We start from the raw sequence: 26619 nt of genomic DNA on the forward strand, positions 1-26619 counted from the left end.
ACATCCGTTGACATGAAGGCTTCGTATTGGCAAATAGCCCTACATAGTGATAGCAGAAAATATACTGCGTTCATACATGCTGGCAGAAGCTATCAATTCCAAGTACTGCCATTTGGACTCAACGTGAGTGCTGGGGTGTTTATAGAGGCTTTAGACAGAGTATTGGGTCCAGAACTGATTAGCAAAGTGACGTTGTATGTAGACGATCTCTTGATAGCCATGGACACCTGGCAAGAGCATGTAGAATTGGTACACAAGGTGTTCCAAAAGTTCCGAGAATATGACGTCACAGCAAATTTTAAGAAGTCCGAATTCGGAAGGGATCAAATAAAATTTTTAGGCCACATTATTTCACCAGGCGGAATTTTACCAGATCCAAAAAAGCTTGATGCCATAGAATATTTCCCCTCACCACAAACACGTAAACAATTGAAAGCTTTTCTGGGGCTCACGTCATTTTTTCGAAAATTCGTGCCCAAACAGTTACTGAATAGTGATTACCTACTCAACCTTTTAAGGAAAAACCACACATGGTTGTGGACAGTAAAATGTGAGGAAGATTTCGTAAAAATCAAACAGGCACTCATAAACGCACCCATTTTGAAGCATCCTAACATGAACTACAACTTTTGTTTGAGCACGGACGCATCATGTCAGGGATTAGGCTCTTGTCTGTTCCAATTAGTAAATGACAATGGAGTACAGAAAGTAAACATAATTAGTTTTGCCAGTAGAACGTTAACGGAATGTGAAAGAGCCTATCCGGCAACTGAACTTGAAGCGTTAGCTGTAGTGTGGGCTTTCCGCAAGTTCCAATACTATCTCTGGGGAAGGCATACACGAGTGTTTTGTGACCATCAAGCACTATCGTTTTTACTCACATGCAAATTGTTGCACAAATGGATTGCACGTTGGTGTTTATTCCTCCAGGAATTTGATTTCGAGATAGTTTATATCAAGGGTGAACAGAATGTAATTGCCGACGCATTATCGCGCTTGCCACAAGGCTTGAGCGAGTTCAATGAATTGATCGAACAGACTTCCGATTTTAGAGTTTTTCTGATGCATGATGGCACATTTCAACCATATTACAGAAAGATGTGTAAGGACATGAGCAAACTACAAAAGGAAGACAATAGATGGAGACAAGTTATGCAAAAACTGCGGGCAGATGACAATAGTACATTGAAACAATATTACACAATGTCAAACGATGTTCTTTTCTACAGGCGCAATCCACAATCCAACACCTGGTGTGTCTGCATCCCGGAAGAATACATAGACAATTGGATAAGACACACACATAGAGTATGGGGACACTATGGGGTATCAAAATGTACAGCGAAAATATCAACGTATTGTTACTTCCCAAATCTCAGACGCAGGATTGAACAAATAATAAAAAAGTGTACAATATGTCAGAAGGTTAAACATCTTAATAGATCTTGTTTGGACGTATTACACCCTATCATTCCAATTAGACCAAGAGAACTAGTTTCCGTGGACGCAGCAGGACCATATCCACGAGCTAGGGGAGGAGTTAGATACGTGATCGCATTTTATGATGTCTTCACAAAGTATTTAAAAATGTATGCTATAAAAGCAGTACTGTCGGGATCAATAATCAAACGCATGATAGAAGACTACATACCACTAGTGGGAAAACCGAAAACTATATTAACTGATAATGCAACAAACTTCACTAGTAATAAATGGAAAACATTTCTCGAATCTCAAAACATAAAACATATATTGGTATCCAAATTTCACCCAGAATCGAGCCCGATTGAGAGAAATTTTAAAGAATTTAATCGCTTTATAAGAACTTATGTACCAAATAAACAGACAAAATGGGTAGAATACATAGCTCCATTTCAGCATATTGTAAATAATTTAATTCATACTTCAACAGGCTTTACGCCTACAGAGTTAATGTTTCAAGGCACAGAACTTGACGAATGGGCTAAACCTTTACCTAAATTAGTCACAAAGGAAATAACATTAGGCGAAAAGGTACGTCAAGCATTACTACAGATGGAAGAACAAGCAGAAATAAGGAGAAAGCAGTTCAACAAAAAGATAAGAAAGGTTACAGAATTTAACATTGGACAGGAAGTACTATTACGTACCCACCCAAAATCCTCTAAAATTAAGGCATAAAACAAAAAGTGGCAGTTGTTGTATGATGGCCCTTTCATTATAATAGACAAACCTCACCCAGGATGTTATCTGTTAGGTAACACACGAACGGGCAAGGTGAAAGGGTTATACCCCCACAAGGACATCAAGGAATTTTTTCATTAAAGGTTATATGTTATTTTAGCAAAATTGAAATTGTACAACCTTGGATCACATAGTAAAATTGCTGTCATTAACCTAAGAAACTTGCGAACAACTGGGGGCATATGCCAGCTTAAAAACGCATATTTAACCAAACCTAATGAAACATGTGTTACTGTGAGTCTTAACACTTTAAAATAAACCATACGGTACTTTAGTAGTCTAACTCAGTTATTTAAGAGAGGGGAACAAAGACAAATTAGCGCGAAGGTCAGAGTTTGTTCGCTTGAGACGAGCAACAAACCACACGTCGAAGTTGCAATCCAACGCTCAGCTCATGAGCACGCGATAGCTGCATGTCAAGACGAGGTCATTGGCCGCGCTGTAGGCAGCGAGCCGGGGAGAAATCTTCCCCCCTTCCATGTCCGATCAGCTGAGCGTATACAAAGCGCAAAGGCGCATGCGCGGTCGAGTCCAGGTGTCACGTGACTATTACACGATGGTGGCTATCACGAATAATGTTCACCAACAATGCAGAGTTTTCCCCCGCACCTACAGTCCAGTCGTGGTACGTAAGCGCGCATGCGCGGAAAGTTTAAAAGTTTTGAGACCACTCTTACTATGAGACACAGAGACGAAAGTCATTCAAAAACAAGAAAGGAAAGGGTACACAAGTCTTGTAAATAGTAACTTAGAAAATTTAATTATAAGCTGGTATTACGTAATAAAAGTGAACATACAAGTACATACTGGTCATGGACGGTATTGTAATATTATATTAACCTGAGTAAAATCTTAGCTTGTACGGAAGGAGAAAGAAAAAAAAATAAATAATGCAGATATATAACCGGAAGAAAGGCTATGTACACGAGAACAAGACACAATTACATATAGGGAAAAAGCAGCAAAGAGGAAAGAAAAGAGATAACGCATACATTTACATTACACAGTAGCGTGTGATTTTCAGAATGAACAACAAGGCAAACGCGTTAATTTTTGTGACTTAGCACAAGCTTTAAAATAGGAAAATAATAAACAGATCTATGCAACGTGAGTAACGAACTGAATCGCCCTCAAAACAAATACCTAGGGTTTATAGAGGGAGAAACACATTAACGTTAGGAAACACCTAAAGCACTCAGCAAACAACTTTGTAGAATATATAAGCTATACACGAGGATACATGTACGAAAGCTAAAGTGTAAAGGAGGAAAATAGGGAATGTTGCGCATTAATGGACTGTAAGGCAGTTATGTATGTAAGAAGAAATATTTAGTTGTAAGTATTATTAGTATAAGGGACGATGCTCAGCACACCCTGAATTATTTTGGAATATTGAAGGAATGGTGCAGGGTACCGAAAAAGGGCCCCACCAGCAAAGTGTATATTATAGTGGTAGATATTTTTTTGTGTATAAACGTATGTATGAATGTGTGAAAGGCGAAAGAAGCACTGTACATGTACGGAACTTAAACAACGTAGAAGTGTATAAGGAAAATTAAACTCTAAGACAACCTCTTATAAACATGTATACCTAACGTCAAGAAACGACTTAATTAAAACCGTAAGACTCTACGAGTTTACGAGAAAATGCGAAAAACCTGATACAAAGTGCAACATTAGCGATGCTTCACTCATGTATGCAAAAGGAAGGTATGAATTACTTTACCCACTTGAAACATGAAAGGAAAAATCATGTCAAAATTATATCTTTCACACATATAACAATTTACAGTCACAAAGAATGAAAATGATGTCGCCGCTATACGAGAAACAGGTAAGTAGTGTGATCGACGAGCTGTAAGCAAAGGAATCGTCTATAAAATGAATTATGAACAAAAACGTCATAAAGAGTTTCATGCTGCACTGAAGCTATGAAAGTGTGATTATTCGTGTACATAGATTTTCATGACAACCGATGCATTAAAATGTCTGTATTTTTTCTCCCATGATAACACAAGACGCCTATAAGCGCACTTTAATTGAAAATGATAAACGCCCACAAGGGCGTGCCGCTATTATGAAACACTGTACATATTAATAGTAGCTTCACCCTGAACTTCAAGATTGTACGTTTATATGTCTATGTTAATGTAGGAAATTTTATTAGAGGTAATGATTTACAAGCACACCAGAACGTGCTTAAGCACGAGACACTGTACATATTAGGGTTATGCTGCATATAAATGATTATTTCGTGCATTTTCAGATTTTATACGTAAAAAACCGTAGCATACACGTAGTCGTTGCCACTACCCTAAGTAGAAGGTAGAAAATTCCCTTCCCAAGCTTCAGTGGAGCGGCTACAGCTGTATTCTCTGCATGCTCATGCATGTCGTTGCGTATGAAGAATACGTAACGGAGGTAAACCTTAACTTATACTCGAGTTCAAGAAGGAAAACAAAGGACTTGTTCCTTCTAACAGATTAATGGAAAAAGGCGAGTGTGTGTGTCAGTAAAATCCAAGACGAAGAAGCCACTATGAGTGGTCAAAAATTTTTTCAATTTTAGTCGATGGTTTTTTCCTGTAGTTAATGTAAACAATGTATTGTATGTATTATATGTTATTCCATTGTATGTGATGTATTTTGTATTTCATGCCAAGTCCCGTGACTTACAAATTATGTACATTGACCAGAATGAATCTCAGTACAATAGGTAAAAGGGGTTAATGCGAAGAAAAAAAGTGTAGTGAAAAGGAAGTTTCGATCGCAATACTCGCGGTTAAAGTGGTGTGTGTAGAAATTAAAATTGTGCAAAGTAGTGCTACGTTGCAAGTGTCAGCGAGCCTAAACAAGTGACATCGAAAATTGAAGCTTGTATCGTCAAACGACCCATGGCGTCACCGTAGGAAAGGACAATGCCAAACAAGTTTGACATGGTACGCTTCTTACCAGGAGCTGCATCGACGGGATCGTCCTCCGCCTCGCACATAGTGTGGTGTGTTCTTCGGGGCACATATTCCAGTGTACCTCGTCGTATCCAGTCTAAGTACTGGAAGGAACTACAAAAAGCACACGCATACTGAGGTTCGGAAGTGTCGACGGTACCCGCACGTCGGTGTATATTCAGTGCACTGGCGCGCGCATTCAACCAACGTCGCCCGCCAACGGACGACCAAACAATCAGGCGCGCGTATCACCCGCCCATATTCAACACGGGCCAGCGAACAAAGCTCGTCGCCCCAGAATAAATACAGAAAGCAATACAAGGACTTAATTTTCACCTCTGATGAGGAAGGAAACATTTGTATGTAACGTTGTATTCAGTGTATATTTTATTGTACAAACTTTACTACATGATGTCATTTTCTCAGTATTAACCAGAACTTTGTATATTAGGATTAAGGTTTGTAAATATTAGCATAAGTATACCAAAAAACTGACACACACTCAGAAATACCAAAGAATTCACAGTGCCATGAAAATGAGACAATAAAAATGAAGTGTGTAAATAAAAGACCCCCAAACCTATCAATTGCAAGGTCGACTACTGTATCCTGTCAATCAAATAAAATTTTCTAGTGACAGTATACAGTAGGGGGGCAGTTGTAATGACACATTCCTATGCAGAGACATACAATATCTTAAAAGCTGCGCCAAAGATAAATTGAGAGGCATGTATATTATACTCTTTGTAAAGTTCACATTGGATTCTCTTTTGTTTGATACTCCAAGGAGCTAAGGGACACTTTCGATTGTTGCCTTGTGGAAGATGGACGTGATTTTTGGACTCTGCGGAAAGGCAGCCATATGGTTGGTAATTATGGTTTGTGCGACGAGCACAGCAAGTCTTATTGTGTTGTGAATAAAAAATAGTGAAAAGTATCGAAGTGTTACGAAAATTATTTATAGCGACGTAGCATAGTATTCCTTGGTTTCCACCGTCTTCGTGAAGTGAACCGATGCCGACTCATGATGGTACACACGGTCAACAAAGAGAAGAACATCGATGGCGACTAATGAATTAATATTGTGGCAGAAGGACTAATTCTACGTCTAAGGTGAGAACTCTGATTAAATCAACAATGACGTGGAATTTAAAATGTAAAATGTTTTTTATTTATTTCGCCACACCGTACATAAAATTAATTCTAAAATGGAATAGTCCAGGGCAGAACAGTGCTGTGCAGTCTCACTCGCTCTGCAGCTCTCTCTCTCTCTCTCTCTCTCTCTCTCTCTCTCTCTCGCTCCTGTGGCATCACCAGCCGTGCACGGGGCGCTGAACTACACTGCCTGGCGCCCGCCGGCCGCAATTCTTGGATGAGCCTGCTGTAGAGAATGTCAATGACAAAATTCAATGCTCTCATCTAAGTGTTGTTGATCTGGAAAAGTATATGAGGGCTTGATTTGTATATTGATTAGTTGTGAACACTTCTGGGAATTGTGTTTAAAAGAAAAACCTTCACAAGCTGACGATCCTTTGCTTCCTCGGAGTCGAAGTATACCAAAGAAGTATGAAAACAACGAAGCCAGCTCACTGCACACTTTCAAAACCCCAAAGGAATTCACATTGAAGTCTGTGAGATGATGCAAACTTGCATTACTGAGCGGTTTGCTTCAACTGGACTCACACAGGTCATTGCAGTTGAACAAGAGTGATTGCTTTTAGTAAACACACTTGAAAAAATTTTGGAAAAATCAACTGAGTTTTTCAAAAATGACCTAGACATTGAGAGACTTCGCTTACACTTGAATATGTTACCCGATATCACTAATAAAAAAGAACTGGTCTTAAAGAACACGTGTCATATAAGAAAGCACATTCCACAAGAATCTGCATTTGGAGAAATGTTATGTGAAGTAGTTAAGTGCATTGGAGTTCCAATCACGACAGCAGCAGCAGAGCGCTGGTGAGCACTGTCTCTGAAAGAGCATTCGCCCAAGACACTCTGGTGCCACCAAAGGACTTATGAACTGGGGTGCGACGAGCTGCAACTCTCGTTCACCTCAGGTGTTTGTGGAGAGCGTGGTAACCAGCGCCCGGTATGTGCAGAATATTATTACCACTGTTCTTTTGACGTCGTTGCAACACGAAGGTGATGTGTTGTTCCAGCAGGATAATGTTCCCCCAAATACTGCCCACGAATTTGAATGTGCTCTGCAAGATGTGCAGAAACTTCCCTGGAGAGCTATATCCCCAGACTTGTCTCCAATCGAGCACGTGTGGAATGTGATGGGAAGCGAAGTGACTTGTGCGACTGGTCAGCCAACAAGTGTTAGAGAGGTGCGTGAAGAGGCTGAGCAGGCGTAACGCAACGTTTCCCAGGACAGCATTCCGATTAGATGCCAGAGGCAGCACCTGCATTGGGGCCCATGGCGGCCACACAGTGTACTAACATGGTCGATATGTGCTCCTCAGAACTGTTTGTGTTATTGATCTGTAAATGTAATCATTTCAAGTACTGCATGTGCGCTGTTGCAACGATAAATTTTTGAGTGATTTGGAAACCTCTAAAAGTCTGCACTAATTTATTTGTTCTGGATATGTATATTAGACACTACAAATTACCCAAGGTAGTACCCTGTGGTACACAATTCCTGATTCCTTGCAGTTCATAGTGCATAAACGAACAAGCGAGACACTTTGATTTCTATCGTGAAAATTAGATAAATTCAAATTCCTGCCAGTTATAATTGGAGAGTAAGCTCGTTGCTGGGTTACAGATTCTGGATGGCTTCCTGGAGGCTTTCCACGACGGTGGTCTCTTCGTGAGCGAGCGCCTCGCCAGGGCCAGAGGTGCAGTTACCGAGATCCACCCTCCAGTGTTCTTGGCAACCATCCGGGACTTCCTCAGCACCCTCATCGGCATGGACCCCGACCAATTCATACCAGATGCCTTGGCAGAGGAGGAGATATCTGCCGCGATGAACGACGGCCTGACCACCGTGCAGGTAAGGTCGATTGAAAACGACTCACGTTCCGAGAACGGCATGGTCTTCTGTCGCAGCTATTTATGTACCCCTGAGTCTCTTTAAGATTTGTATCGTAGGAAAAATAGTGCATTGTCCCGCACCGCGAGTGCTCATCGAACAGCGAGATATCTTCAGGAGTCCTCAGCGAAGTGAGGCGTAAACGGGGTGTTTCAAAATTACTGTTGCGTCTGACTTCTTGGGTAATGAGAAGGATACTGATAACACGATTAATTAGAACACTATGAACTTTATTAAATACAGAAAAATTTATGTTTGCTCGCTAGGCTCGCCTGTAGCTATGAAAGTGCACACGTGACACGTGGACTTGCTGTTCAGAACACACTAAATGAACCACGATTACTGAGTGGCGAACTGATACTAATTCAGCACTGCTGTAGTGTGGCTTCACTACAGTGACCAGAAAACACAAGTTCATAGACACTTGTTGACACAGTTGTGATAGCATTGGCGCAATTCACAGGAGACGTGAACCTCTTCGCTCCGCGACGGTAGACGTGGGCTGTGCGACAGCGAGTGGGCTGTCCCGACAGGAACCTCCCTGGGGAAAGCACGCAGGCGCCGGCGCCTGTCTCTCCGACCCTCTGTAGCGTCCTTGGATGACGTTTCAGGACACCTGTTCCTATCCTCATTTTGTTCCTCAAAACACGCTCTACATCGCCTCGAAGTTTGACGGTGTAGTTTTGAAACACCCTGTATATCGAGTTTCTCTCCTACATCTACATCTACATGACTACTCTGCAATTCACATTTAAGTGCTTGGCAGAGGTTTCATCGAACCACTATCCTACTATCTCTCTACCATTCCACTCCTGAACAGCGCGCGGGAAAAACGAACACCTAAACCTTTCTGTTCGAGCTCTGATTTCTCTAATTTTATTTTGATGACCATTCCTACCTATGTAGGCTGCGCTCAACAAAATATTTTCGCATTCGGAAGAGAAAGTTGGTGACTGAAATTTCGTAAATAGATCTCGCCGCGACGAAAAACGTCTTTCCTTTAATTACTTCCATCCCAACTCGCGTATCATATCTGCCACACTCTCTCCCCTATTACATGATAATACAAAACGAGCTGCCCTTTTTTGCACCCTTTCGATGTCCTCCGTCAGTTCCACCTGGTAAGGATCCCACACTGCGCAGCAATATTCTAACAGAGGACGAACGAGTGTAGTGTAAGCTGTCTCTTTAGTGGACTTGTTGCATCTTCTAAGTGTCCTGACAATGAAACGCAACCTTTGGCTCGCCTTCCCCACAATATTATCTATGTGGTCTTTCCAACTGAACTTGTTCGTAATTTTAACACCCAGGTACTTAGTTGAATTGACAGCCTTGAGAATTGTACTGTTTATCGAGTAATCGAATTCCAACGGATTTCTTTTGGAACTCGTGTGGATCACCTCACACTTTTCGTTATTTAGCGTCAACTGCCACCTGCCACACCATAGAGCAATATTTTCTAAATCGCTTTGCAACTGATACTGGTCTTCGGATGACCTTACTAGACGGTAAATTACAGCATCATCTGCGAACAACCTAAGAGAACTGCTCAGATTGTCACTCAGGTCATTTATATAGATCAGGAACAGCAGAGGTCCCACGACGCTTCCCTGGGGAACACCTGATACCACTTCAGTTTTACTCGATGATTTGCCGTCTATTACTACGAACTGCGACCTTCCTGACAGGAAATCACGAATCCTGTCGCACAACTGACACGATACCCCATAGGCCCGCAGCTCGATTAGAAGTCGCTTGTGAGGAACGGTGTCAAAAGCTTTCCGGAAATCTAGAAATACGCAATCAACTTGAGAGCCCCTGTCGATAGCGGCCACTACTTCGTGCGAATAAAGAGCTAGCTGCGTTGCACAAGAACGACGTTTTCTGAAACCATGCTGATTACGTATCAATAGATCGTTCCCTTCGAGGAAGAAGGGTCAGGCGTATTTCCTATGGTGTTCGGAAGATATTTGCAGTTTCATTTTTGCCGTGCGTAGCACGAGTCAGCCGAAACAGATGTTCTTCGTGACGTCTTTCATGCGGCACCCACTGTCCAACGGTAAGGTTAGGATTGTTTCCCTTTACAAACAAGACGCTTTTACGTACTCATTCTAAACGCTGATTTTTCCACAGTGTACAAATTCTAACGATTGATCGATGGGAGGATACGGAACACAAAAGGTCCATTAGACTTATGCCTGGAAACGCATGGTTTCCGTGCTAGAGACCGTATATTCAATCATTCATTGTTACAGAGACTGCTGTCTAATACGCGCTGTACCGTGCGCCCACAGTGGATGACTTCATCCAAGAGCGTGGTACTGTTCCTCATACGTTACGCCCTAGCGCAGGAGTGCCATTGTAATTGGTAATGGTGTGTCCGGCTCACTTCTCTTGCTGACACAGCTTGTAGTGAATGTGATACAGCGTTGTACACAATGGTTCCGTATTCGAATCGAGAGCTTGCCGACATGGTGTTTGCTATGTCTGCGTAAGCAGAAGAAACTAACGATCAAAGTCCGAAAACAATTTATTGGACTGTTCTATTAACCAAAACAAATTCTCGAAGTATCACATCAACACAAAATAGAGATCCGTCTTCGAATCACAACTACATACAAGAATAATTTAGAAAACAACAGAAATAATTTCCTACTAGTCTCCGCCAGAGACTTCTCCGATATACCAAGCCTAATCCAGAGATCAGCGAGAAGATTCAAGCCGGGCTGCAGGGGCAGCAGCTATCCACGTCTGCTGACGGTCGATCAACTGCCGATGTGCGGCTTTTTTTTCCTTTATTGTTATTTTTAAACCTGTTTACAGGCAGGACAGCAGCAGCATACTACGCCGCTCTTTGGCCGCAGAGAAACACAAAAGATACAAATGAAGACAATTAGAAAGAAAAAAATATGGTGGACATAGAAACGGAGACAAACACTTTTTAAAATACATGGAGCCGTTCACGGGCGTAGAGTCCAAGATAAAATTGGTTCAGACACTTGGACACATACATAGACGAAAATTGTCACACGTGAATGTAGGTGCACAAAACGAATAACAATGAACCACTTAAGCACAAAACGACGGCGCACACAGAAATACGAGGCGTTGATCTCCGGCGCGCGAATGTTCACTAGCCGTGTACGAGTCTGGGGACCTGCCAAGAGAGGAGGAGGGAGGGTGGGAGAGGGATAGGGTAGAGCAGATGCCATGGGCAGGGGAGATAGGGGGAAGGGAGGAAGCGGGAGGGGTAGCGTGGGGGAAGAGGGGTGGAAGAAGGGGATGGGGGAAAAGGGAAGAGAAGGGAGGGAGGGAGGGTGCCTAAAGGAAAGGACACAGGAAGTGGGGGCGGGGACGATCAAAGTTGATGGGAGGGGTAGATGGAGAGGAGGAGGGCATCATCAGGGAGGGGGAGCTGACGGAAGCCATCTTGGGAGAGGGTAAGGAGGGTGGAGAGATGGAGACCAGGTGGGACATGGGAATACAGGTACGGCAGCGGGCGGCGGTGGGAGAGGATGGGCGAGGCAAGTGGGTGAGGGGGATCGAGTTTTCGGGAGGTGTGCAGGATCCGTACCCTTTCAAGGAAAAGGAGGAGGTGGGGGAACGGAATGAGATCATACCAGATCCGCGTGGGGGAGGTGAGACAGATGCAATAGGCGAGGCGGAGAGCATGGCGTTCAAGGATTTGAAGGGATTTATAAAAGGTAAGGGGGGGTGGAGATCCAGGCCAGATGGGCGTAACAAAGGATTGGGCGGATGAGGGATTTATAGGTGTGGAGGATGGTGGAGGGGTCCAGATCCCACGTGTGGCCAGAAAGGAGCTTGAGGAGATGGAGTCGGGAGCGTGCCTTGGCTTGGATTGTCCGGAGATGGGGGGTCCAGGAGAGGCGATGGTTGAGGGTAACGCCAAGGTACTTAAGGGTGGGGGTGAGGGTGATAGGACGGCCATAGACGGTGAGATAGAAATCAAGGAGGCGGAAGGAAGGGGTGGTTTTGCCTACAATGATCGCCTGGGTTTTGGAGGGATTGACCTTGAGCAACCACTGGTTGCACAAAGCGGTGAACCGGTCACGATGGGATTGGAGAAGGTGTTGGGAGCGCTGCAGGGTGGGGGCAAGGGCAAGGAAGGCGGTGTCATCGGCAAACTGGAGCAGGTGGATGGGGGGGTGATGGCGGCGGCATGTCCGCCGTATACAAAAGGTACAGAAGGGGGTAGAGGACGGAGCCTTGGGGCACACCGGTGGAAGGAAAAAATGTGTAGGAGTCGGTGTTATGGATGGTGACGTAGGAAGGACAGTGGGAGAGAAAGGAGCCGATCAGATGGACGTAGTTAATGGGAAGGGCGTAGGTTTGGAGCTTGAAGAGGAGACCAGAATGCCATACACGGTCATAAGCTCGTTCGAGGTCCAGGGAGAGGAAGATCGCAGAGCGACGGGAATTAAGCTGTTCGGAAAAGAGATGAGTGAGGTGAAGGAGAAGGACGTCAGAACTGAAGGACGGCCGAAAGCCACACTGGGTAACTGTGCTGGTAGAGATGCTGGTGGATGCGTCGGGTGAGGATAGATTCCAGGACCTTGCTGAAGAATAAGGTAAGGCTGATGGGACGGTAGGAGGAGACAGCGGACGGCGGTTTGCCAGGTTTAAGGAACATCAGGATACAGGAGGTTTTCCACAGGTTGGGGTAGTAACCGGTGGACAGGACTACATTGTAGAGCCTGGCCAGGGTGGAGAGGAAAGAGACAGGTGCTTCACGAAGGTGATGGTAGGTGACACAATCGTGACCAGGAGTGGTGTTGCATTTTGTGCGAACTGTAGCAATGAGATCCTGTGTAGTGATAGGGGCATTGAGTTCCGTGTGTGCAATGTTGTCCAAGTACTGGAAACCAGGTGCGAGGGGAGGGACAGAGGTGTCAGTTCGATCGCGGACATCTGGGAAGAGGGAGTAATCAAACTGGGGATCATCGGGGATGGAAAACATCGGAGAGCTAGGAGGGTGTCATGGAAGGGGTGATCATCATGGAGAAGATAGTAGGGGGAGGGTTTAGTTCCGGTAAGGCGACGGAAGGCTGACCTGAACTTGGATGAGTTCATAGGTAGGGTAGCATTTAAACGGGTGCATGTCTGTCACCAGTCCCGGCGTTTTTTAGCCGCGAGCAAATTACAAATGTGTCGCTGTAGTTGCCGGTGGCGTCGTAGTGTGTCCGAGTCACGTGTGTGAAGAAAGGCATGGTAGAGACGACGGGATTCACGGAGGAGGACGGCCTGTGGGGGTAGGGTAGGACAGTGGGGGTGGATGGCGACAGTAGGGATGTGGGCCTCGACGGCCTCTGACAAGGTCGGCTGGAGAAAGGAGGTGGCGTGGGTTACATCGTTAGGGTGGTGGTAGGTGAAGGGGTGGCTATTGACCTGGGTGGAGAGGGTATCCCGGTAGGCATTCCAGTTGGCACGGGAATAGTCATGGACGTACTTGGGGGGAGGGTCATTACGAGGGTCGGGGAGGGGGCGACGACCATCTGAAACGGTGAGGAGGATAGGGAGATGGTCGCTACAAATAGGCTCTAGGACATCCACCGGTATGTGACCAAGGAGGTTAGGGGAGGAAAGGATAACATTGGGATTGGAGTTGGATTCGGGACGGGTGTGCTGGGGGATGGGGATGAGGTCGCCTTGAAGGGAGGAGAGAAACTGATGCCACCGCCGTAGCTGGGCGGGGGAACGACTATGGATGTTGAGGTCGGCGGCGATCACGTAGGAGGAGAAGGTACAGTCAATGTGGGAGAGGAAGTCGAAGGGAAGAGGGGAGTTAGGGCGGACATAGATGGTGGCGCAGGTGACGGTAAGGCCGGGGAAGAAGAGACTAAGGATCAGGTGTTCGGTGGGGTGGGGAAGGAGAGGTTGGAGCCGAATGGGGATCTGACGGTGGTGACCAATGGCCATTCCGCCACGTGCAATTGGGAGGGGATTATCGGAGCGGTGAAGGAGGTAGGGCGAAGTGTGGACGGTGTGGTGGGTTTGGAGGAAGGTTTCATTGAGGAGGAAGGCATCCACGCGGTGGGTGGCAAGGGTGTGCAGGAAGAGGTTCTTGTTGGCGCGAAGGGAGCAGATGTTGTTGAAAAGGATACAGTGCTGTCGCGCCATGACAGGGATTTAGACGAGGGTGTCAAGATGGGAGAAGGTGAAATGGGCCTGGTTGTTGGAATAGGTGGCGTACATTTTTAGGTGGAAAACGAAACGGGAGGCGAGGGATATCTGTTGGAGGGTGTGGGGGCGCTGAAAAGGGTGAACATTCTGAAGGACGTGAATCTGATGATGTCCTCAGCGGTAGGGGGTGGGTGAAGGGGTGGGGGTGTCCAGATGGTGGACAGGAACGGTGAGTTCAGGAGTGGTAGGAGGGGGTCAGGCCTTACATTTCTGGGAGTAAGTAGGATGAGGGAGGTTACAGGTATTACAGGAGGGGGGGGGGGACTGGAGATTGGGGCACTGCCGTAAGAAGTGGGCTTGTCTACAGTGCGGGCAGGTGGGGGCCTCACAGCACTCAGATGTCGTGTGTGCATTATACCGCAAGCACCTCTGGCAGCGGAGGGATTGGGGAGGGTAACAGGAAGGGTCAACAGGGTAGCGTTGGTGAAAAAGAAGGGCACCCTTCTTCAGGAGATGGTCTATGGAGGGGGCGTGTTCGGAAAAGACCCGCATAAGGCGGGTAGGGCCGGCTGAGTTGTGGATGTGGCGAACCGCACGCTCCTCCAGATTGGGCTGCGCCTCGAACTCCGCCAACACCTCCTCCTCCGTGATCGCCAGACTAAGTCGAGTGATCACGGCGGTGAGGGTCGACGGGCGACACAGGGGTTGGGTTTGGCGGGAGGGAGGCGGGGAAGGAGCAGGTGTGAGGGAGGCATTAGGGCCAAAGCGGGTGACAGGGATGCGGGAAAGGAGATCTGTGTGGAGGGTAGGGCTGGGGGAGGAGACGAGCACCGAATCACGGCGAGGAGTGAGGAGGGAGATGGGGGCACCAAGAAAATTCTGGCGAAGGAAGAGGGTGAGGTTCCGGGCCTCAAGAAGGGAGGGATCAGGACGGGAGAGGAGGTAGCGGTAGGAGGAGGGGGTGGAGGAGGAGGAGGAGGGGGCAGGGACAGGTGGGGAGACATCCATGGCATCATGGGCTGGAGAAGGGGGACGAGGCGGAGCCTTTTTGGGAGTAGAGGAGGCAGGGGTGCCACTAGGGCGCTTGACGGTGGCGGAGGAGGTGTGGGGGATGGGAGCGACTGGAATATGGCGGGGAGTGGAAAGTCCCAGTGCCGGAGTTGGCACCGGAGACGGTGAGGGCGATGGCGAAGGCGACGGTGAAGACGACGATGACGAAGGCGAAGAGTGTGGGCCGTAGCCCTCCGGGTGACCACCCTAGCGGGGGCTGCAGAAACGGAAGGAGCAGAGGGAGGGAGTGGAGGGATGGGATCAGAGGAGGCGCGGGAGGTAGGAACCGGGGATGGGGCGACAAATAGTGAGGGAGATGGGAGAGTGAGGAGTGGGGGGATGGACTGAGGGGGGAGCGATGCGGCACACCACGTGATAGTGGTGGTGGCGGCGGAGGGGGATGTGTATATGATGGCAGTGGTTGTGGCAGTAGTGGTGGTGGTGGGGTCGACATTACGAGAAGGGGAAAGACACAGGACAGGACAAAGAAGCAAACGAGGGATGGGCAAGGCGACGAGAGACACAGAGTAAAAGGGACGGAGAACGATGAAGGAGACTGGGGCCAAAGCACCACTCTGCTGCTGCTGGCGGGGGAGGCGACCTGGCTGGCTGGCCGGTGGGGGCGCTGCTGCTGCTGCTGCTGCCGCTGCTGGAGGCTGGCTGGGACCGCTGCTGGCTGGACCGCTGCAGGGTGCTGGCACCTGCAATATACCTAACACTTCGATTAGAACCGAAAGGCCAATCAAAGTGCGGTATCCTTGCTGATTACCGCCGGAGATGCCGATGTGCGGTCGAGCGCTGACCTCTATAGCGCTTCGGCGGATGAGTACCTCGGAACTATTTTACATCACGTAGTTTGACGTGTCAAAATAGTTCCGGGATCTGCAACGACCTCTTCCTTGTGTTTATGTGGGCCGGTAGTGGCCCCTGGTGTCTTTGCTGTGGTGTTGTTGTGGTTGTGGTCGTTGCTGTCGCCGTTCATAAATATTGCCTGTCGGTTGTGTAGTGCTTCGGTGTGCCTGCGAGCGGGCAACCCGCCGCTGCAGGCTGTCAGTTGGGTTGCTGATACTGTAGGCGCCGTGATGTCTGGTGGAGAAGGCCACAGCAGTGTTTACTTACGGAAAGATAAATGGCAACAGGCGGCGGGCAGCAAAGTTGTATCAGTAGACCTATCCCCTCTGACAACAACCACAGCATTCAATGTCTGCAACAGCGTTTAGCCGTTTGTCTGAGACTGGGTCGTTTCAGCAAGCAGGAAATCATGAAAGACGTACGCAGAAACGTTCGGACACCGGACACGGAGGAAAATGTGATTAACACTTGTAACACGCCCGGGGGTACAACTGGTGGGGGTCCTTTAAACTGTTCTCTCTTTCACCCTGCTCCATGTCCACGCCACGTACTTGGTACTCTCGCGGCGATCGTGTTATTCCTGCTCCACACTGGAGAATTATGTACAGAAATATGCAAGCGGGCTTAGGGGAGCCACTCGGCACTAGACGCAACACCGTCCTACGTCTGGCGTGAACGATTATATTCTGAGACTATAAGAAAATCGCAGGTTGCACTGCTTATACATTAGGTCGTAAGTGTCGATCTCAATTAACATTCTTGCTAATTTGATGAGAGGTCATAATTATCCTTCCTTTATTACTGTACAGTATCCTTGACGATGTAAATGTCTGTCACACGTGTTACACAGTGTTACTCTGGCCGAACCTTCGGTGATAGATACACAGGCAATGCTGATGATTGTGTGTCCACATTATTATGTGTCCACGATTATCAGTTGGAAAGTGTACGCCTAACCGACACGGCGCGGGTGATTGTTGATGATGCGGAAGCCGAATCGTCGAAAGAAAGTCCTTAACGCTCGTCACGTACACACAGATACCTGGTACCAGTCCTTATTGACACTTGTAATAATAAAACACTGTTCTTGAAGTTTAAGTTACAGTTCACCTTTCTCACTTCTACGAACGTGCGCGAAAACGTGGTGACGCGGCTGATTGTTGATGATGCGGAAACGCGATGTCTCACGCTCGCTACAAAACACTGGCACTTGATTGCTCTCCTTTGTGGTAAAATATTTTACTGATCCCCATAACTTTCGTTCTGGGAGGCCGGAGACGACGGGGAAGATTGGTGTTGTACGGTACGACACGCAAACGGGCGGTTACTCAAATTGGCAGCATTTCTTCTTTCTTCTTCTTTATCGTCGCCTTGTCCCTCGTCACGTAGGGTCGGTGTTGCTCTTCTGGATCCTTCTCCTCCATAGTTCTCTATCCATTGCTTCTTCCTTCTTCCATCCTTTCTCCCTTAGGTCCCCGGATATCTTATCCTTCCACCTCATCTTCGGTCTTCCTCTCCTTCTCGCTCCTTAAATCTTTATATCTTCAACTTTGTTTCCGATATACTCTTCCCCTTTTCTCTGTAAGTGTCCGTACCACCTTAGTCTGCTCTCTTGTATCTTTTTCCCCGTGGGTCAAATGGCTCTGAGCACTATGGGACTTAACATCTGTGGTCATCAGTCCCCTAGAACTTAGAACTACTTAAACCCGACTAACCTAAGGACATCACACACATCCATGCCCGAGGCAGGATTCGAACCTGCGACCGTAGCAGTCGCGCGGCCCCGTGGGTCCCACTTTCACAGTTCCTCTAACAAATTCATTTCTAATTCTGTCCTTCCTTGTTACCCCACACATCCACCTCAGCATCCTCATTTCCGCCACTTCCATCTTCCTTTCCTGGACACTGCTCACATTTAATTACTTCTTTACCCTTTTTTCACGGAATCCACTTCTGATTAATAAACAATAATAGTGCTTGCAGCCACACTTGAACTTCCATAATAGTGCCTTTTGCATACAGAGCTACCCGCAACACAACATAGCAGCTCCGTGACCCGTGCTCGACTCCCTGATGCAGTCCCTCGGAAACACACTCCGCAACCGAGCCAGCGATTTGACAATACGCTCACACACTTTGGAAGGCGACCGCCGTGTCAGAACCAGGCAGTTGGCGCGCCAGTGCAGGGTAAGCCAGACGACCGTGTGGAACATTCTCCGTGACAATTGTTACTACCCGTATCACTTACAGTGTGTGTGTAGGTCTTGCTAGCGTCAGATTTTTCACATCGAGAGCAGTTTCGTCATTCGATTCTTCACCAGGCAACGACGGTTTCGGGATTTGTGTCATCCGTCCTATTCACAGACGAGGCCGCCTTTACGCGGAGTGAAATCTTCAACTTTCGTGACAGCCATCCTTGGCATAGTATGCAGAATTCCCACGGTATGGTGACAGCGAATCATCAGCATTGGTGCAGCCGGAATGTGTGAGCCGGGATAATTGGCGACTGTATTTTGAGACCAGTTTTCTTTCTCTGTCTTCGCTTGTTATTGCTCGCGTAACAACTAATATATTGATAAATGTATGAGATTAATATGTTGCTACGAAAAGAGCCCTGAAATACTTTTTAGGGATTCTGTGCTGTGACTTTCTTTGGATCATTAATTTTCAACAAAACAAAATATATTAAATTCTTATTTTTCTGGATCTGGCTTTCCATTAAAGGAATATTGTTTCGTTACTGTAACTCGCTATAAAGTTCAACATATCTTCCTTACTTTACAGTTACTGAAAAGGTTACTGAAAATTATTTCGTTATCAATGATGATGTTACAGTACGCAATATTCGTTCAACATCAAAATTTTGCAGTGGATTTTTGTTAACAGTAAAACACCAATAAGTACCACGACTAACACGAGAACATGAGACTATTATCAGAGAAAAAGATGTTTTTACTATAATGTTTGCCAGACCAGAACTACGTACAGCAAGATTTCTTTTATGTCGTGAAGGTAAATTATCTTTTTGCACTGTTAATAATATATCATCTGCAGCCTGCGTTCACCTGTGAAACACATCATAAGATCTGCTGCTCTGCCCTGCAATTCCGAAAGCTGAAAGAAATAATTTTAGTCCACTATTACCTGTCCGCTTCTTTGCGGTATGATTGGTTTCACTTAATGCAGTTTGAATGCGCCGCGGCTGCGGCTCGTTCGTTCGTAGCGCAGCTCTGCACCACGAATAATATTTAAATAGCTGAAAATGTCTTAAAAGGATGGGATAAAACACCAGGCAAGCATATTACAGATCATAATGCAAGTTTTCACTAAGTAACTCTATTCAAAACATTGAGACAGATTAAATTCTTACACACCTTTACAAATCAATGCCTAATGGTGTCTTTCTCTCAATCTTGACAAAAGAATGCTATACAAGCATAAAATATAGCATCACAGGCTCTTCCTACTCACATAAGTCAAAAAAGACGACAGAGAAATTAATGCTCGGTCACTACTATTTATACTTGGTTTACATCTTGTTTGATATTTAATAAGAATCGTCTGTGGCGGTTTCAGTACTCGCCGACACAGATATTATTTATAAAAATCGATACATAATTCTATACAAATATAAACATAACACATAATGGTTTCTCTTTATTACATAAAGTTCACACAATCATTGTCCGTGCATAAATAAAATTACAACCATCCAGTTCAATTTTTTTTTTCTTTTCCATTTTTTTTTTACCACGTATAATATGGGTTTTGCCAGGTGACGTTACACTTCCAAACACGACGCCTAACGGGCCGGAACTATCGGTTTCTTGCGGGTGACTTTTCCTCCCCTGCTGAAAGAAGTGCCGTTGATGATTCGAAGGGTTATGTGGCTGCTACACGGTGGTGCTCCAGCCCACTTTCCTGTTATGCAAAGAGAGTTAAGCGCTGTGGGCGAGACGCAGCAGTCTGCTACAAATGCGCCAAACCGGGACACGTTCAAACCGATTGTACTCATAACGCGGTTGGTTGCTACCGTGTATGTACAGAAACCGTACTTCCAACAAAGCAGGCGGTCCGGAAAGCCCCACATACAAACTGTTACTTGAAAAACTGAACGGTAACGCAGACTGCATTACTAAGACCACAAGATGTCAAGAGGACCTTCAATTCGGTTTTACAGAGAGTACTCTACCGCAGTGGCTCCTTACGTAGCTTGCATTTATCGCGAATCTCTTGCCCAACGTAAAGTCCCGAGCGACTGGAAAAAAGCGCTGGTGACACCTGTATATAAGAATGGTAGAAGGACGGATCCTCAAAATTACAGACCAATATTCTTAACATCGGTTTGTTGCAGGATTCTCGAACATATTCTCAGTTCGAATATAATGAATTTCCTTGAGACAGAGAAGTTGCTGTCTATGCATCAGCACGGCTTCAGAAAGCATCGCTCCTGCGAAACGCAACTCGCCCTTTTTTCACATGATATCTTGCGAACCATGGATGAAGGGTATCAGACGGATGCCATATTCCTTGACTTCCAGAAAGCGTTTGACTCGGTGCCCCACTGCAGACTCCTAACTAAGGTACGAGCATATCGGATTGGTTCCCAAGTATGTGAGTGGCTCGAAGACTTCTTAAGCAATAGAACCCAGTACGTTGTCCTCGATGGTGAGTGTTCATCATAGCTGAGGGTATCATCTGGAGTGCCCCAGGGAAGTGTGGTAGGTCCGCTGTTGTTTTCTATCTACATAAATGATCTTTTGCATAGGGTGGATAGGAATGTGCGGCTGTTTGCTGATGATGCTGTGGTGTACGGGAAGGTGTCGTCGTTGAGTAACTTTAGGAGGATACAAGATGACTTGGACAGGATTTGTGATTGGTGTAAAGAATGGCAGCTAACTCTAAATACAGATAAATGTAAATTAATGTAGATGAATAGGAAAAAGAATCCCGTAATGTTTGAATACTCCATTATTAGTGTAGCGCTTGACACAGTCACGTCGATTAAATATTTGGGCGTAACTTTGCAGAGCGATATGAAGTGGGACAAGCATGTAATGGCAGTTGTGGGGAAGGCGGATGGTCGTCTTCGGTTCATTGGTAGAATTTTGGGAAGATGTGGTTCATCTGTAAAGGAGACAGGCTTATAAAACACTAATACGACCTATTCTTGAGTACTGCTCGAGCGTTTGGGATCCCTATCAGGTCGGATTGACGGAGGACATAGAAGCAATTCAGAGGCGGGCTGCTAGATTCGTTACTGGTAGGTTTGATCATCACGTGAGTGTTACGGAAATGCTTCAGGAACTCGGGTGGGAGTCTCTAGAGGAAGGGAGGCATTCTTTTCGTGAATCGCTACTGAGGAAATTTAGAGAACCAGCACTTGAGGCTGACTGCAGTACAATTTTACTGCCGCCAACTTACATTTCGAGGAAAGACCACAAAGATAAGGTAAGAGAGATTAGGGCTCGTAGAAAGGCATATAGGCAGTCATTTTTCCCTCGTTCAGTTTGGGAGTGGAACAGGGAGAGAAGATGCTAGTTGTGGTACGAGGTACCCTCCGCCACGCACCGTATGGTGGATTACGGAGTATGTATGTAGATGTAGATTTCACATGTCCCGACAGCGCATACGAAGACATTCACCTCCGGAAAGACAAGACTCCAGCTACTGAGGAGAGCTCGTGGCGCCGCGCAGTGGCACGGCGGCAACAGACGGGCTTCCTCCAGTAGACGTTCCATGACACTGGAACGCTGCCGCCGTCGGCTGCCAGCGACGCGGTTCGGCCACGTGACGGACAACGCAGCACGTCGACCTGCTGTGCGTGGAGAGGGTCGTGGGCTGTGAGGTCGCCAGCCATCTAGAGCGTGGAGCGTAGCGATGCGCTACCGTGCAGACGTGCTTCTTCTGAAGACTAGAAGAATTAGAAATAGAGTTAGTTAATAATGATTATGGAAAGCGTAGACATCACAAACAAGCACAACGCGGAATTAATGACGACATGTGCACCAACAACTACGCAGGTCACACTCAGGGATTCACACAAAACAAAGACATTGGAAAAAGCACCGTGACAGAACACAAACGTGACAGACTGAAACATAACAGGGTGTACAACACTGGGGAAAAGTACAAACCGTACAGCGGACCAGTGACGTTCATTTCCGGGTGGTTTACAAACACAAATAACAGAGCACGCAATATCACAATGCATGGTGATGAACAGAATAGAAGGAAAAAAGTAAAAGCTCGATGACTCCAAAAGAACACAAATAGACACAGTATCCGACACAACTTCAACTACATAAGCTCGAACGTAAGCATGAGTACGCCAGTAGACAATACATACAGGCGCCCACAACACACTCGCAGCCCGAGCAGACAGCGGCAGAACGATCAGACGCAAAGAACACGGAACTTGGGGAACAGGCGACGTTTTAAACTTGAAAGAAAACATTTAGAAGCCAAAAACCAGGGGCACCTTTTAAACAGCAGTGCGACTTGTGACTAGAACTGGCAACTCAGAAGGTGCCACAATCTGCTGTCCGCCGGCCGAGCATAGAGAAAGACTTTCGCTGAAAGTGATTACAAAGCACAACGGGCTGCAATTCCGACCGCTGACATAGAACGAAAGTTAAACATACCGTGGACTAGGAGACTAACAAGGCTGCGCAAAAAGGTGAGAAACTAATGGAAGGGGTTTCAAAGGGCGACAATGGCAAGCGGCAGAGATGTCAGACTCATACAGTTCAGGGATGCAAAACAACGCTGCAAAAAAAGAGTTGCAAAAAACACGAGGAGATCATATGGAACATATATGTGCAGAAACAGCTCGAAACCCTTCAAAATACAAAGGGAGCGTCTGGGGACGCCACTAGTCTTAGCAACGCTGAGACGAGATGACGGCAGCCTAACATAGGGCTGGAGAAGTTCTGACTAATTCCTGCTAAACAAACTCCTCCCCGATGACGAGCAACAGTTGGATGAACAGATTTATACTGGACAGCGAACCCTAATGAAGTCTTGCTATGAAAATAGTACCGTCATTACTCCCTTTGCATGTGAGGAGGTCGCGCTTGGGACTGCCAAACTAAAGAACAAAAACACCCCCGGGCCAGATGGTATCCATTCCGAGACAATGAAAATTGTCGTTCTACTCAATGCAGCGCTACGGCTTGGACGGGTACCTGCGGTCTGGAAAACAGCAAATGCCGTCATAATTAAAAAATCAGAGGATAAGAATCCCTCAGAACCAAAAAATCTTTATAGACCTGTATGCTTAATCAACATCTTGGCCAACGTCCAGGAACGACTTCTGTGCGATCGCTTGCAATTACACTAGGAGCTCCTTGGCCTCAGTCGTCACCAATTCGGTTTCAGGTCGGGGAAATCTATAGATTAAGTACAAAATGAGGTACTAACCGCTGTTCATAACACAGAAAACAAGTATACAGAAGTCATAAAGTTATTAAACGAATTACCAGAGGTCGCCTGGAAGGATCAATCTGTAGCCCCGTCTTTTGGGATTTCGCCTTTCAAGACCTCCTACATCAACTGGTTGGCGACAGCCGTGCCAACAAGGCGACAGCATACGGAGGTGGTCTCCAACTACTGTTCAACTGTGTGTGAAATCTTATGGGAGTTCACTGCTAAGGTCATCAGTCCCTAAGCTTACACACTATATAACCTAAATTATCCTAAGGACAAACACACACACCCATGCCCGAGGAAGGACTCGAACCTCTGCCGGGACCAGCCGCACAGTCCGTGACTGCAGCGCCATAGACTGCTCGGCTAATCCCGCGCGGCTGTGGTGGTCTCCGCGGACTCAAGAGCGCAACTCTAACACAACTACTCACAATCATCAGCCAGTGGTGCAAACATAATAAACCTTAGATGGCTCTACAGCAGACAGTTTATATACTACTCAAAGGAACATTACAATGTAATCCAACCATGAAACTGCACGACATCAGCATACTCAGACAACGGAAAACACTAGATGAACGACTGCCGTTTGACGAACACACCAGAACAGCAACTGATATGGCTGCGAAGATCATGCACAGGCTGGCTCAACATAACACACTTCAGGGAACCATTACACACACTGTGAACTTACAATTGTGTGCTTTTTGAGTACGTGGTCTGTTTTTAGCCAGTGCATGGGCCCACAGAGCGCGTCTGAAGACGAATAGGAACATCATCGGCGAGGGCAGAGAAGTGCCCCGGTAAGGGCGTCAGGGGCTGTCAACACCACATCAGTGGAATCACTGTGCAAGGTGCTTCGAACCTTCCCTATCGACGTAAACATCCGGTTTGGGACTGCAATGTACTGGTCGAGGAGGAGAAGACAGGACAAGATAATCGAGATTACCGGACACGACATCGCAGAGAACCGCCAATTCGTTTGTGGATACCTGGCGAAGGGAGTGGGAGAGAAGCGACGAAAGCTGTAGAGTGCGTCACTTCCTCCCGGGCATCAGGGAACGTCTGAGACTGAACCGTGACAGGTCACGGCCCCTGTCCTGCACACTCACACCGCACGACCCACGGCCAGAGCGCGCTGCTTCTAAACGTGGCGAACGTCGATCCCCACAGAACATACTTTTTCACTGTCACCGATACAGAGCAAAACACCAGACATCCACAAAGTACGCTGATGATGTCTCGAGGACATTTCATGACGAATACAGACAGGAACTGCCGTATAACGGAATACTGCAACACACAGGAAGCACTAAGACAAGTTCCAATTCGTGCACCAACACACACAGCAGTACTGAAACACACAGTGACTCAAGGGCAAACACTTTCACGAATGTGTACCAAATGGTTCAAATGGCTCTGAGCACTAAGGGACTTAACATCTGAGGTCATCAGTCCCCTAGAACTTAGAACTACTTAAACCTAACTAACCTAAGGACATCACACACATCCATGCCCGAGGCAGGATTCGAACCTGCGTCCGTAGCGGTCGTGCGGTTCCAGACTGAACCGCTCGGCCACACTGACTGGCGAATGTGTACCGCAGACAACCTTAGACAACATCTAGAATAACGAAACTGTATTACAATAAACAGTGTAAGGCAATCAATGCTTTAAACCTGTTATAGCTTAAGTATAAACAAGAGGGACATGAATACCGCGGTGGTTATATCGCTGCTGGGATGTAACACTCGTAACTGAATACTTAGAATACAAGCAGCATAATACGTACAATATAAGGCACATAATACAGAAACTGAAGGTTAATTAATAACCACAAGAAATAACATACTTTACACTCACAGACCACTGTTCTCTCGACAATGTACATAATAGTTATAGTGTTTAAAAATATTAATCCATAAATTACACTCTAGTGGACCGGGACAGACTCAAAGTAGTTCGGGGGCTTTCAGATCACGCTGGCTCAGATAGGGTAACTTTTCTCTCCATCTCTTACTATCCAAGTTTTTCCTAGCATCTGTTATCATATCTTCTTAAAATGTGGATATTTTCGCGTTTTTCTTGTTTCACTTTCTAATGTATTTTTAATTTATCATTACTTTCATTGTAACAGCTGAAAACAATAATTTCTGTTTGTAGTAGGGAATATGTTTCGTAATCTACATGAAAAGCTCAAAAATGAGCAATAAATGACCAATAAATCAAAAATGAGCGGCAAATGAGCAATAAATCAAATCCCCGTTAACGGCCGGGAGCATCTCAGTCGTGTCTCCCCCGGTCGATGGATGGGACGAGGGGGTGAAGTTGCACAGCCTGCTCGTCCACTTGATGTCAGCCCGGGGCCACCTCAAAAGTACGTGCATGAAGACTGTGGAGCAGCGTGTTCGTGCTGCCGTCGACACTGTTCGGACGCAGCCCGGCCGATGTGAACGTGTCAGACACATCATGTTACAGGACGTACGCGCATGCATTGAGAGTTCGGAAACCATTTTAAACAGATACTGTTAACTGCATCTGCGTGGTACAGTGCATAGAAGACCGCAGTCTCTGTAACAATGTATGACTCAATGAATGTTTTCTAGCATGGAAACCGCGCATTTCCAGACACCTCTGTTGCTCCGCATCCTCTCATCGATAAATCCCTACAGTTTGCACACGGTGGAACAAATCAGCCTGTATAGAGCAGTCTCAAATTGGTGTAACGCGATGTTCGTGTTGTCGGTGTGTGTTTCAACAGGGGCGACAAAACTCGAAGAGCAGACCAGAGCGGCACGGCGGGAACACTGGCTTGTTCTTCGCGCTTTGCCGCCCCTGTTAATACACACACCGACAACACGAACATCGCGTTACACCAATTTGAGACTGCTCTATCGGGAGCGCACATCAAATTCCGCTTTTAAGAGCATTTTGC

The 26619-nt window shown here is 46.4% G+C and overlaps 1 protein-coding gene across 1 annotated transcript in view; it reads left to right on the forward strand.

Moving 5' to 3' along the window:
* The window catches only part of LOC126425143 (cytochrome P450 4g15-like), a 168074-nt gene that overhangs the window by 85557 nt on the left and 55898 nt on the right, over nucleotides 1-26619 (forward strand). Inside the window, exon 4 of the mRNA XM_050088090.1 lies at nucleotides 7947-8174. Coding sequence (XP_049944047.1) covers nucleotides 7947-8174 — 228 coding nt within the window. The remainder of the gene's footprint in view (nucleotides 1-7946; nucleotides 8175-26619) is intronic.

The sequence above is a fragment of the Schistocerca serialis genome, chromosome 10 (genome assembly GCF_023864345.2).
Source record: "Schistocerca serialis cubense isolate TAMUIC-IGC-003099 chromosome 10, iqSchSeri2.2, whole genome shotgun sequence".
Lineage (NCBI taxonomy): Eukaryota > Metazoa > Arthropoda > Insecta > Orthoptera > Acrididae > Schistocerca > Schistocerca serialis.